Source organism: Sylvia atricapilla, chromosome 3 (assembly GCF_009819655.1).
Source record: "Sylvia atricapilla isolate bSylAtr1 chromosome 3, bSylAtr1.pri, whole genome shotgun sequence".
NCBI classification, from domain to species: Eukaryota; Metazoa; Chordata; class Aves; order Passeriformes; family Sylviidae; genus Sylvia; species Sylvia atricapilla.
Genome location: NC_089142.1, coordinates 65,572,691 through 65,587,292, shown reverse-complemented (window position 1 = coordinate 65,587,292; position 14,602 = coordinate 65,572,691). Strand labels below are relative to the sequence as shown.

The 14,602-nt window shown below is 37.6% G+C and overlaps 1 protein-coding gene across 1 annotated transcript in view; it reads left to right on the top strand.

Annotated features, from left to right (window-relative positions):
• Window positions 1–13,734, top strand: part of SHPRH (SNF2 histone linker PHD RING helicase) — a 60,303-nt gene extending 46,569 nt beyond the window's left edge. The window contains exons 26-30 of the mRNA XM_066315632.1: window positions 1,030–1,122; window positions 1,666–1,752; window positions 2,197–2,375; window positions 4,220–4,300; window positions 5,500–13,734. Coding sequence (XP_066171729.1) covers window positions 1,030–1,122; window positions 1,666–1,752; window positions 2,197–2,375; window positions 4,220–4,300; window positions 5,500–5,596 — 537 coding nt within the window. The 3' untranslated portion in view covers window positions 5,597–13,734. The remainder of the gene's footprint in view (window positions 1–1,029; window positions 1,123–1,665; window positions 1,753–2,196; window positions 2,376–4,219; window positions 4,301–5,499) is intronic.
• Window positions 13,735–14,602: the final 868 nt, after the last annotated feature.

Genomic DNA, 14,602 nt, shown 5'->3' with positions numbered 1-14,602 from the left:
GCTGCCTAATACATGAGTGAACAAGCAGCCCAGCATTGGTTCCCAGAATGGGCTGAGACTGCTGACAATCCTTCCCAGCGAATTCTGTAAACAGCATGACTTCAGTAAATTTGATCTGTCATTGTAGTGAGCCAGCACAGTTAATTCAATGTTCAAAAGACAGGTGCAGACAGAAGTAAAACAATATTTGTCCTGCTCAGTCTAGCACAGCTTGAAATTACTATGTGTGTAGGAACTAGTAAGAAAGTAAAGGATTCTTTAAAAAATACATTAGGTAGAATTGCTGTAATATAAAGTACGTATTGAAGGAGATGGAAAAGGAATTGCATCTCATTGTATCCTCTTGCTGACCTAAGAGGAAAGGGAAGAGTACATAAATCAAATTGACAAGAAGGATAATAAAGTATTGGATTTATTAAAAGCACTGAAATATTTCTGAATGCAGAATAGAAAGATGTTTTCATTGCAGCTCACCATCATTCAAAAACTAATTATATTTACAATTTTCTTACTGTTTTGAATATAAATAACAAGCTTCATAGTACTATATTTAAGTTTGATGTTGCCAGAATGAGAGACAAAAGCAACATAAATAGCATCCAGGTAGGTTTCTTTCTTAGTCCATTATGAAGAGGTGTGAAGGTAGAGAAATTTTTATGTGCGTTTGAAAGATTCTCTAAAGACTGTGCCACAAAGTCAAACTGCAGGAGGCCTAATGGGCATGTTTGGTGCCACTGCACTTCTTGGCACCAAAACCATGTGTTTTGCCTCATGCAGCACTAGAGAGTGTGTCTGCATGGCACTTCATTCTTCCATGTGCTGCACAGGCTGTTACACACTGCTGATCCTAAAGCAGCGCGTTACGGGAGAGGTAGAAGTATTTCAGTGCTATTTAACCTGCCCTTCCTCAAGACTGATCATTTTTAACTTTGCGTAAGAGACCTCATACAACATCATTTAATAAAGCACTGAATGTGGAAGGAGTTTTTTATCCTACTCTAACTAATGCTCTTCTTTGACTTTTCAAAGGGAAGTCACTCCACCAAAGTGGAAGCTGTGGTCCGAACACTGAAGAGAATTCAATATAAAGATCCAGGGGCTAAGTCCTTAGTTTTCTCTACGGTATTAATCACCATTTTCTGCCTTGTCTCTGCATGTGTGTTTTGAGTTTAAAGTGTTCATAATCTTTTCGGGAACTAGTTTAGCTACCAAAATGTTGAATCACTCTGTACAACCCCTTGATTGTTTTGAGGATTTGTAGGGCAAGTCCTGTAACTAGAACAAGAATAATGATCATAGTCAGCAGATGAAAGCTTGTTTCTTAGAAGGGCAAGCACTTAGATTTGTATGAAACCAGTAGAAATTCTAGATATTTTTAATGTGATGTCCAGATGTTTTTGATACATTGTAAAAGTGTTTTTGCAATGGCTACCAATCTCGTTTTATTCAAGCTGATCTTTCTAATTACCTGTCTTAATTAGTCTTATGAAAGATTTGGTTTCTAGCACACAGTTTTTTTAAAAATTGCAAATGCTAGCATTTGAAAAGCTTTTTAATCTACTTTTTTTAAGGGAAGTTAATTATTATTTTTTAGTTGTCATTGCTGTTTGTAATGTTGAGTTACTTTTATTGTGTTGTGTGGTTTTGTTTTGTTTTTTTTTACAGTGGCAAGATGTGTTGGATATAATTTCAAAAGCTTTGTATGACAACAACATGGTTTTTTCTCAGATCAATGGAATAAGTAAATTTCAGGTACATAAAGGATATTTTTCTTAAATTTTTTCAGTGGGGAAATCATAGTTCATAGAAATTAATCTGATCCTTTTTACTTCATTGCTTCATTTCAGAAACTAAAGAGCAGCAGATTTGTATGGCAGAAGCTTTGATCTCTAACTTCTTCCTTCTAAAACTTACAATCTCAAAAGAGTCCTATTTTAAAGCATTTGGAGATAAATAATTCATTCATTTTTGAGAAAGATGCATTTGCATGGACGTTAAGGATGAGACACACTGATCACTGTTGCAAGAAGTTCATGCCTTCCTGCGACTGTCATGTATCTGTTCTGGGATGACAGACCTGCAAGATTGTCACTCTAGAGCCTGTATTAGCTCCTATAATTTGTTGAAAAACAGTCCTGTCCCCCACAGTCTTCACTGAGGAACTTCTGTCACACTGCTGTGGTGTTTGCCTTTTAGGAAAACCTGTCTGCATTTAAATATGATCCCAACATCAATATTTTGCTGCTGCCTCTTCACACTGGTTCCAATGGACTCAACATCATCGAAGCAACTCATGTTCTGCTCGTGGAGCCCATTCTGAATCCAGCACATGAGCTACAGGCTATTGGCAGAGTACATCGTATTGGCCAGACAAAGTAAGATTTGCTGTTGTGTTCAGTGGTTTAGATACAGTCCAGAATAGATCTGAAAAAACCTTGTTCAGCCATTGCCCTATTTTTTGTGTGTCATTGATGCCTTAACTTAGCTTTTAACTTTGGAGTTCTGCTTGCAAAAATGTCCAGAATGTCTTAGCTTTGCAGGTCTGAGCAACTCATCAATTATGCCATATATGGCTAAGTTCAGGCATGGGCTTTCTGAGCTTTCTTGAGAGGCTCTTTCTAGCTGGTCATTCTCAGCTCCAGCTTAGGAGCTGCATAAATTGTTTGGAATCTTTTGTTTCCTTGTTTTGGGGCTTTTTTTGGTTGGGTTTTTTGGTTTGTTTTTTTTTTTTTTTTTTTTTTCAGAAAACAAGTTATAGCACACTCTTGTCAGAGCTGAAAAGTTTTTGATTCACAGTTCCGCCCTCACCCCTTTCTGAAGACATTAATGAGTTTGTATGTCTCTTGTTTGTTCCAGTGTTGTTGCTCTGACATAGGTAGTACTGAACACTTAAAAAAGGTTTTAGAAAGTTTGTCCTCAACATATGAGATGTCTATTTTTCCTAAGGTCTTGTGACTTTAGAAAAAAAAAATTAAAGCCCAGTACATGAAGAAGAAAAATAACTGTAATCAATTCTGGAATAACAATACTGTAGAATAATCATGGGGGTTGTGTTCTGGAAATGAAAGCAAAGAGAGAGGAGGATGTGAAGGAGCATGTATGTGAAAGAATATTTATGAACAGGTGGATGTTTGTGTGTGTTGGTAAAGATTTTGAATTAGCTGTGAGGGCATAGGAAAGATTGGTTGCAACAGCCCAGACTGCAATTCTACCTGATACTGGCACAAAAGGTGTGGTAAAAACCTTGCAATAAAACCACCAAGAATACACTGTACTTTCTAGGAGTTAAGATTTCAGCAAGGCTTATTTTTAAAAAGGGCTGTGTTCCAATTACACTGAGCATTAGAGAATGCTCTGTTTAGTGTCACTGGTGCAACTATTACCAGTTCAGTCTTTTTGGGGGTAGACCTTACCTGTGAGTCCAAAAGTATTCCCCCTGCATTCTTCTATGAAATGTTACCTGCCAGTGTTTCAACCTAAGATCTGAAAAAACCATCTAGGCATTTTCAAGGGTTTTTAACTTGAAAAATGTTTATACTGGGGAGCATGGGGTGCTTTTCCATTTTTGTCTTTGGATCTGACTTTTTTCCATTTCACCTTCTCCTGTCTGGCACTTTTCTAAATTACTGCTTTCTTTTTTTAAATTTTATTTCAAAATGCATCATAAATGCAATTTTCATTTTGTGTTATGTTTATTGACATTTTGGATTTTATATTTTTACCAGTGTTTACTGACTTCTTTTAAAAAAATTGTAATATTTTGCTGTCTTCAAAAATAATATTATTAAAACTCTGAGTATTAGGTTTAATTATCCATCACATTGAGCTCTTGTCTCTTGAAATAATTTGTGACAATAAAGTATGAACATTGTATATCACCAGTGGGCAAAACTCCTTTTTCTTTAGGTTTGGGAGGAATATTTCTAGTAAGGACACAGAAAGCAGAACTTAGCCCAGTATCTACGTTAGGATTTTAGCTAATACAGCTTACATTCATTTAGTAAAGTGGAAGTGTGTTTACAGGAAAGCACTAAGCACTCTGAAATGTCAGTGGAAGTTGCTAATCACTTGTAACATTTATTTCTTAAAAAACAGAAGCCTGTTTTCAACACTTGTAATAGGATTAGTATGAGAAAAAAATAAGGTTATAAACTTTGGTAGTAACAGTACAACTTCTGCTCACTTATGGTGGCATTCTCTTCTTTTTAAACACATTCAGATCCACAATTGTGCATAGGTTCCTGATAAAAGCAACAATAGAAGAGAGAATGCAGACTATGCTGAAAACTGTAGATAGAAGGTATGTGTTGAATTTTTTAAAACATCATTTTTGCACTGGAAATGAGAGGTGGTTCTCCACCATACTTTTATTATGTTTAGGAATGTATATCTTATATATAAACTGTTCAATTGTTCTTCAAACTGTTTTGATTGGCAAAACAGTTTTAAGACTTAAAAAGTTTTTACCTGGTTCCAGTAACTTGCAGCTTAAGGTGTTTTAATTTTGTGGAAAATATTTTGGTTCTGTTTTGTGTATTTTATTTCATAAAAGCCCAAGTAATAAATTATGTATTATGATATGATTTATCTTTTCAGTTTACCTATTTCCATTGGTAGCATTGCAATTGATGGAGTAGTACCAAGCCTGCCACTAGAGCAGCAGTATCTGTTATAAACTCTAGCACAGGACATGGGTTCTTTTTTTCATTATTTTTTTAATCCTACAAACCTCGTCTGATGGTACTGTGTCACATTCCTTGGTTTCACAGTCCATGCAAGTATTGCCCAGATGCTAAGTCATACATCAGGCTGGTGTGCAGACACAGAAAGCAGTTCTTACTGTGATTTATCTTTCCAAAATCTATAAGCAGGGATGGATTGGAGCGGGACCAAAAATGCTATTTACATTCCTTTTGCAGACGGTGTAAGAGGTTTAACTAGATGGTATACCCATGACAAATCCAGGAGGAGGCCTTAGTTTAAGGAAAATTTGCCTCTTACAGATTATTAAACTAAAAATTACATGCACATCTTTGGCAGTAGTTACGAAAGATTTCAGTTTTAGCTCTTGAAGAATGATTTATTCTCCTTATGTGTGAAGTAGCACTACTTTTGCACATAAAATTTGGATAAATGTACAGTGGTTGAATGATCCCATGAGGGCTAATGTTTTGAAAGTAATATTATACTTCATGCTTGGAAGCTGAAGCAAATCCCTGAAATGTTAAGAGGTCAAAGGGGATTATCCCATGTTCTGCTGCCTTTGCAGTGTTTGATGTTGACCACAGTTGGGGACAGCAGGTGGACTTTTTATCTTACTTAGAATGTGCAAGAGCAGTAGCTGATGAGTGTATGTTTTTTCCTGGAGAGAATGTGTGTTTTCCTGCTGGGCTTCAAAGCTGGGCTGACTCTTTAACTGTGTGCTCTGTCTTCAGTGCACACAGCTTGTTACTTACACTGATTCTTTCTCTGATGGACACGTGTCATTTTTTCCAACAGCCACACAAGCTCTTCCATGAAACAGTCAGAAGCCTCAGTGTTGACAGTGGCAGATTTGGCTGAACTTTTTACAGAGGAAACTGAAGAACTTGAGTAAAAACATTGGTTTGACCTAACAAAATTGGAAAGTACCTGACCCAGTAAGCACCAGAATAATCCACTTGATCTTCATTCCCGTAGATATCAGCTAACATTTGTCATAAGAAAGCAATGGGAAATTGAGAAGTCCTAATTTTCACTGATTTATTCTTTGGTGATGTTCACAGCAGCACACACTTCTGATGGCACTGGATAAAAGTTGCACTTTGCACATTTTACAAAAACATGGATTTTTTTATTTTTTTTTTCCCAAAGAGCATTTGATCTGGATGCTAAAACTGAGATCTTGGACCCTTGGTTGAGAGGATTTTTCCATCAAGCTTGATCGGCTAGTAGCTCAGTCTGAGAGCAAAACTATGTGGGTGGTTGGGTGGGAAAGGGAAGCAGAAAAATCTAATTTTTTTTATTGTACAAAGAGTTGTTAGAAAGAATGACTGTAAATTAATATTCTTTTAGAAAGGGCTTGCTAGATTTAATGCAGAGTTATTAAATGTCTTATTGTTAACACTTCAGATTACAAATGTTTACTAATAGTTTCAATATTTGTATTAGGCTTTTAGATATTCATAAAGACTTTTGACAGTTAAATATTTCATTGTTAATGCTTACAGCAAAAAGATGATAATTAAATTATGCTTTTTGTATGTGTGTTGGTCTAGTGATCAGTTAAAGATTTGAATTTTCTGTACATGTTTTCACTTGAAGCTGTTACTAAGTATTCTGTTTGAAAAAAGAAGAAAAGCATTTGCTACAGAATTTTCAAAAATTAATTGGTTACACTGCTGATCACTTCGTAATTATTCGGTGTTTCTGTGCATTGTCTCATCCTGATCTTTTTGTCTAGTTCTTCCCCTTAAAGATGCAGCAATCTAAATATACAAAATACATGAAATTATGGTAGGCAGGCTAGTTATTAGGTGCCTGGTCTAAGTCAGAAAAAGCGTGAAGGGAAAAGGAATTTCTGTGAAGCTTCATCTTTAGATGTGCAAGAACACTCTATCCCATCTTTGTTGATGTAGATAGCCTAAATTTCTTTTCCAAACTAACTTACAAATTGCTGAAGGTAGGCACCTTCATAAATTTTAAGCCTTTTGGCATTGGGTATGAATGTGCATTTACATGACATTAATTTCCAAAGATATTTTCTCCATCCTTGAACATACTGAGAACTCAAATAACCCTAAGCAACCTGATCCACCTTCGGAGTTGGTCCTGCTATGTGTGATGTGTTGGACCAGATGACCTCCATGGATCCTTTCCAGCCTGAATTATTTTACAGTGTACTGGAGATCATGCTGTACAGACACTCCAGGAACTCTGAGGGTAGCAACATTCCAATTTCCTCATCAGCTTCAGATGTGACACAATGTGACTGCACAAGAAGCTGCTATTCACTCTGAGAAGTGATATATCTGTGCTAAAAACTGGAATCACATAGTGTTTACATTCATAGCTCCCATTTTAATTAACTAGACGTGGGAAGGATAGTTGTCAATGACTGTGAAGACAGAAAGGCAAACTGAAAAATGTCAGCTGTGAGAGGTTTCCGAACCTCTTCATGTGTTTGGCTTGATGCCTTTTTTGGACTTAACTAGAAACAGAGGCTAGACAAAGTTAAAAGGATAAAAGCAGATATATTTAATGAAGGGCCTTCAGGTACATCAAGGGCAGATGAAGCCTCCCCAAGGAGCTACACCGAAAATGGACGATGGTCACAGGTTTTCCAGACAGATGTAAATTTGGTCTATTTGCAAATCAGGGGTTAATCCTCCAATTACAGATTCATGTAACGAAGTCATATTCCCCCAGTTTGCTCCCCTCCAATTCACCTTTCTTTATACTTTTAGCCTGAGTCTGTACAATATTCTTGAGTTTTGGGCCCAAAGCAATTGTTTTGTCTGACCAAAATGTGAAGACAGTGGTTAACACATCATATGGGCTTTATGCACTAATACAGTACAGGATTTGAAAAATATAAAGGCTAAAATCTTAAGGCATCGGGCTTGTTTATATAAACATGATGGTTTTGTTGTTTATTTATAAATATGTGGCTTTTGAATTCCTAATCAAAAGCATAACTTCTTATCAAGCACTGCATGAGTCTTTAGTCCTGGTTTACCTTGTTTTACACTCCTATAACAGCACGAAATGCCAGAAAATATGCATTCTAGCACCTAGAGCTCTGGAGGTATTACATTAAAATGGGGGCATGAGTCGTGTTAAAGCACCTCTTGAAGTTGGAGGGTTGAACCACTGCAGTATATAGCCACTGTCAATAGTAAAATGAATCCTACATAATACCAAATACAGTAGACTAAATTTAATGCTTTTTTCCATTCTTTGCAATATTTAGTATCTTTGACAAGGGCTTTTCTTTTCAGACATCTTAAGAGACTTCTTATGAAATTCTTTCTTTTCTTTTTTTTTTTCCTACTAAGTATGTTGCTTGTACACCTGCAGTGCTTTTCTTTTATCAAAGCACAATAACCTTGTTTTCATGGCGCTGTCATGGTTTTATTTTCTATCAAAACACTTTTGAAAGACAGTATCTTAGCTGAGAACAAAGTCTGCCCTATCCAAAGACTTCTAGTGTACTCATCGAAATGGGATTTTCCACAGAAGACAGAAACCTATAAATACTGACTGCAGTGTTTGCATAACCTTTGTGTGGACATACCAGTGTCATGTACAAGATTCTCATGTGTTCTCTTGCTAAAACATGTAAATGATCCAAGTTAACAGTATTACTTATCCAGTGAAGTCAGTCCCTTGAAAAATGATGCTTCAGCTGTTTCCAGAGATCTCAATGCTGACTTTTAATCTCTTTCATTTCCATGACAAAAAATATTAAGAATTTTTTTGATTGTAATTGGTGAGGATTTGGGTTTTCTCACTGTATATAAAGCTCGATTCCTTGTAGAACAGAGCTGTCATTTTGCTATCTGTAAAAGCTTGATGCAAATAGTGAACTTCCTTGAACTACACAATATGATCATCTTGGAAACTGTGGTGCTAAACTTCTGGTATTAATTTAGCTCCATGAATGTCACTGTGGATCTTTAAGAGGATTTGTAAATCAAGATTTCCCTTTGCTTTCTAAATCAGCCTCTACCAGGAATAGATTTTCATCTTAACCTGTTAAGAAAATTTTTAGCATACTAATGAAAGTCTAGGATATCCTACAGTTTTCATGCAGGTCAGGTACCACAGAAGAATATTTACCTCAGTCTCCTTTTCCATATTCAAGTTTCATATGAAAGACTGGACAGAGTTGATGATGCTTTTTGTGAGATGGGCCTTGCAAACCATGTCTGCGAATGTGTGCAGATGTACCAGGACTATCTGTAACTGGGATCCTACAGAGGCAAAAAATAGTTGTGCCTGGTTAAACCCATAATTAGACATAAATCCTCTGTAAAATTCTGTCTCGACTAGTATCTGGGGACCAGGTAACAGTTCTTTGCCACTGTCTCTTCTGAGACAAACAGTGCTGTCCTCTTTCCATCCATTTTTGCAGTTGTTATGACTACATTACCTCTTTCAGGAGTCAAAGAATTATGTGTTAAGTTAAAACCGTGTTTCAGTTAATTTGGAGGGAAAACAGTCTGTATTGGTCAATCTTGCATTGACCAGTGTAAGAAAAAAATAACCTTGAAATTTATTGCTCTCCCAAGGTAAGCAATTAGATGAGTTTCTAAGGAAAACCTAGAAATCTAGGGGGTTTGTCTAGCTGTAAAAAAAGCTTGTTTCTGAAGCTTAATCTAAAGACTTGCTGGTAAAATCTGTATGCTGTGCTTTTCTCTAGACTGAAAGTTGAGTTATAAAGCCAGTGGGCCTGTGCTTTTTTCCTTCCTTTTTTGGTTGCCTGAAACAAGTGAGATATTTACAAGATTATATGCTATAAATGTAGATAAAATGGATTTCATAATGAAGAAAAAAATGAGGTGCAAGACATCTGTCTCTCTCTCTCCCTGTATTTTTCTCTTTTTCTGTGTTGGTCACCTCATCCCACCCTCCACCACCCCCCAGCTTTCTCCATTTGTTACAAAGAATGTGTTTGGTCAGTGGAAGTAGAGTAAGTGAGTTATAATCCATAAAATGGCTACAGTAAAACTGTATCACAGGAGAAGTATCTGAGGTAAAGAGAATTGTAGCCTGGTATAAATTCTTTTTTGTACTGATAATATTTTCATTTACTCCTTCACCACTGTAGAATCAGATACTGAATTTCATTCTGTTAACTTTTATATATCTGGTTTTATATTTTACAGCTGACACACAAAAAGGACCCCAGTAATCTACTTACTGAGTAAGCAGTAAGGCTTTCAAGTTTTACTTACAAAGTCTATAGTTTTGGAATTCATAAAGTGCACCTGAACCACTGTCACAAATCACAGTGTATCCACTGACTTCTCTTCTTTAGACAAGGAGGAAGGAGTAGGTGACTGCTGATTCATGGTGGTATTGGATTCAAGTCCCAGGTAGGCACTCTGTATTCTACAGTCACACACTGTGTAGAAGGCAGGTAGTTGTAGCTTTCAGAAATTGTAGCTTTCAAATATTGTTAAGGAATTAAGTAACCTGGCATAGATGACATAGGCTTTCTAAAATAATGTATAAATACTAGATATATAATGCTATAATACTATATAATACTAAAATAATTCTCTGACAATTGGATTGTGAGATACCTGTAAACCTCTGATTTTCTTTGTGCAAGATATCAGCCTTCCAGGGCTAACTTCCAAGTTCTTTTGTTTTGTGTATTTATAGAGCTTACACAAGCAAGTGCCCATCCCCTTCCATTGAACTGGACACAAACCAGATTTTCTCAGTTGAGGAACAGCTGTCATTGTTTCCATGATATAACTCCTCTTGGTTTGATAGCAGCTTTCACATTGGGTAGAAACTACCTTTCCAAATTCTACCAAGTGTAAGGTCTGACTGCTTATAGGGTGTCTCAGAATGTAAAATGGTGGTGTAGGCTGGCTTAGATATTGTGGGGAGTTTTATGCTGCTTTTTCTTCTATCCTGTGGGAGCAAGTGAGCTAATGGGATTCATATTATGTTACTGTGAATTGTCACTTCCTTATGCTAACAGATGATCTTCATTTGTCAGACTTTCTCTTGACTATGTAATTTCTTTAAGGAAGAAAATCTAGACTGCCTTTCTTGTTACCTTGATGGTATTTTGCATTGTCACTCTTGGAGTCTCCTGAGATGGAGGTTCACAAGTACGAGAATAGTGACTTTCCATTTGTGAATGGTGAAATTGTAAGGGACTAGTTGTACTGGCTGAATGTTCACAAGTCCATGGGGCCTGATGGGATTCATCCCAGCATTCTGAAGGAGCTGGTATGGTATGGAAGAACCCCTCTTGATCATCTACCAAAGGTTTGGGAAGGTCCCTGCTGACTGGAAGCTAGGTAGTGTTCCAGTTTACAAGGACATGAGGGAAAGACCAGGAAACTACAGACTTCTAGTCTAACCTCAATCGTATTTATTATACCAAGCATTAGTGAAATGTGTTGTTTCTCTTCTAGCCTTCTACAAAATCTTAGTGCACCAATGTAGGAGTTGTGGACATGATACATGAGATAACTGCTGCCCCCATTGTTAGATCTTGTAAGCAGATCTGGTTAAAAGACATTCTATCCTAGAATTCCTGTCACAGAGGTTGAAAGCCCAGAGCACTTCACCACCAGGCAGAAAAGAGATGGAGGGGATATCTCTGAGACTAGGTGATCCATTCATATCTACTGCTGTTGTACATGCTGCAGTAGAGGTGGAATCTGTACTAGATGGAGTTGGAGAAGGTTGGGGGGGGAAATGAGGAATAGTTGTAAAGTGTTCCTCTGAGTGCCCTTCTACTGATTTTCTGTGGGAGGAGTGAGTCACTGATACAAGCCATGAATAAACAAAGGGTGAAAGATTGCAAGTACAGCCTATTCATTGGAGCCAAATGTTCATCTAAATGCAGTGGCACATTTTTGTGTTCCAGATTTGAAATATTAGTCAGTTTCTTAACTTTCTTTCTTGCACTGAAAGTTCTTGGGCTGTGGACACACAAGGGCTTTGCAGTGGTTGAACAAATGGGAATATTGAAAAGTTTTAGCCCCTGGGATACATGCTTTAATGTGCACCTAAGTCATAGAATTCCCTAGTGAAATGTATGCTGTGGATTTGTGAAGGATAACAGTTCAAACTTGTAATATAGATTTATAGATTAAACTCCCTGAATCAAACAAGTTTTGCCTAATAGAGACAAGGTAATTAATCACTTCTGCTGTAAATTAACAAGTGTCTCTGAAGGGGCAAGACAGTGGACTTGGTAATTGCCACTTGGGAAATTCTGCACCTTGTGAAGGCCTGCAGTGGAGGTGCAAGATAGTTAGTCCTCTTGTGCAGGGAAATGAGTGCTGAGAAATCTTGTCAAGCGTTTGATGCAGCTGTGTTATGCCATGGATATTTCTGAGGAATCTCTCCTTTTGTGTACTGTAATCTTCAAACATCTTGTAAGCATAGATTTTCTGCAAAGTTTCTAGAATTCTTAACATACACTTCCTTCATCAGTGAGCCACCGCTGTTCAGTAGGGCTTTTCTTTTTCCCTGTGGAGCTTATATTTCTTTTCTGTTACTTGTTCTTAACAGAGGTTTGTGATCCTGACTCATTTACAGCTCTCATTAAAAGCCTCCAGAATAGAATTAGAGGACATGAAACACCAAAGGGGTAGAAAAAGTGAATGAAGTGAGGGAGGTCTTACTTCTGCTTACTCACAGCTGCTGCTACTGTAACACAGAAGACAAATGTGAGATTGGGGGAATGGCAGAGAGGAGTGTCCAGCCCTGTCCTGGGGGATTTGACTCTAAAATAGAGCGGAAAGGTTCTCCAAGTAGTGTTAAAGTTTCCACTCACTCCACACTGTAGGAATCCTGTTGTTGGGCACAAGACACCATTTGGCCATTTTTGGGGGCCCTTGATTCTGTGGAGAGATTTTAAAGCCCAAAGCCACAACCCTGGACTTAAATCTATAATTACACACATTTTGATAGAAAATATTTTCTTTCATATAACTGCATATTAACAGATACTTTGCCAGGAATTTGCAAGCAGTTCCATGTCCTGTGATATAATTCTTCAAGTAACAGAATACTAAAACTAATCAGTTTTTGCAGCAGCAGGTTAGTGACTTTTAGAAATCAACCCACAGGAGAGAAAAGAGCAGTGTTCAATTATGTTCCAAAACTGAAAATCCTGGATGATAAACCAAGAAAAGAGTATTTCGATTACCTCTGTGTTTCCTTGCTTTATATAGCTATTGCAATTTCAATAAAAGAATTTATTTAGAAAGTAGCAAAGCTAAATTTTTATTTGAAAGTTATCAGGTATGGATAAATGCACAACCTTACGTTCTCTTGGTCTCTGAGTAACTTAACATTCCCATCAATAGCTTTTCTTTTGCACTGTAAAATTACATCATAATATCTCTTGAGCTTTGCAGCTATTTCAAAGCCTTTGTGAACATAAATTTTTGTCTTAAGTTATCCTGCTACTGAAATAATACTGCCTGATGTAACATTCATTACTTTTTCTTTCGATCTTCCTGGTTTGTGGGAAAATAGCTGGTGCCCCTTCTGAGAGACAGTGCTTAATCATTTGTGTTTCTATTCCTCAGTCTGAAACTGAATTGTCTGATAGATGTTACCTGTCAAATAGTATTGACTGATAAGAATGCTCTGCATGTATAAATAATTGTTATTCAAAACTGCAATTACAGTATGTATAGAAGCACAGGGGTCCATATGTGGTTGGTTGAAGCCAGCTCCAAAACTACGGACTTCTGGAAACAGGTCACTCTTCCCTACAGCAATTCTTCATTACAGACTCCTGCTCCATGGAGACCAGGCCTGTGGCATCTCTTCGATTGAGTTATCTGTTGGATCAGTTGTATCATATTTTCCTTCCTAGAACTGTAAATCAGTCCTGGTCAATCCCAATATATACAAACTATTTTTAAGAGAGTGGTGGTATAATTAGGAGACCTCTTTGGCCCTTTGGTGTATTGCAGTTCATGTGTTACTGTTTATAATTCCTTTTAAGATTTTCAAATTTTAATAAAATCTAAAGAAAGTGCACTTAGTTATACCTAGATAGAACCTATAGAATAAAGAAAATAGCTGATACATTTCATAAAACTGAACTTCTTGACAAAGCATGAGAAATTATATTGAAAAAAAGGTATCCTAACTGAGTTTTAAGACAGCACTGCAGCAGGGCCTTGTTTTTCCTGGCACTGGACAAGTGGGATATAGTCCAAAGTACAAATCCAAAACAGGATATTTTCTGTGGAGTTAAATGGTCTGTGGAGCAGTTACACAGGGAGAGATAACCTGCCACCACACTGCACAGAAGCTGCAAAGGACGTGAGGGTGGTGAAGAGACTTGCCCAAAGCCAGATGGCAGCGGAGTGGAGATGGAACTACAGCCTCTCCCATTCCATGGAGGGAGCAGCCTCTCCTACCTGTGCCAGGGGCAGCCAGCACTGGCACAGTGCTGGTCTGGGCTGCCTGCATGCCCAGAGCTGCTGGCACACTAGTGCTGGAGCCATTCAGCACAAGCTGTTGCTCACGGTGCCTGCTGGCACACAACGGGATCCTGTTCCTGCTCTTACTGTGGTGTTTATTGTATATTGATGCAGCTCCACAAAGGCTCTTGTGACTTGCTGGGTTCCTTGCAATGCTCCCTGCTATGAGTGTTGTGTGCAGGCAGAGCAGGATTGTCTTCCATGTCTCCCACACTCGGCTGACAGCTTTCAACAGCCATCCTGCACTAAGCAGCCAGTTCCTCTTCCTCAGGAGGTTTTAGCAATAATGTGGCAAAAAGTGTGACCTTAGGAAAAACACCACATCTTTTAAGAGACCAGAGCATGTTATGACCTGATATGCTGAAGTACTTAAGGCATAAATAGGCAGGGGATGAAGTCTTCCTATCCAAAAGGCAATA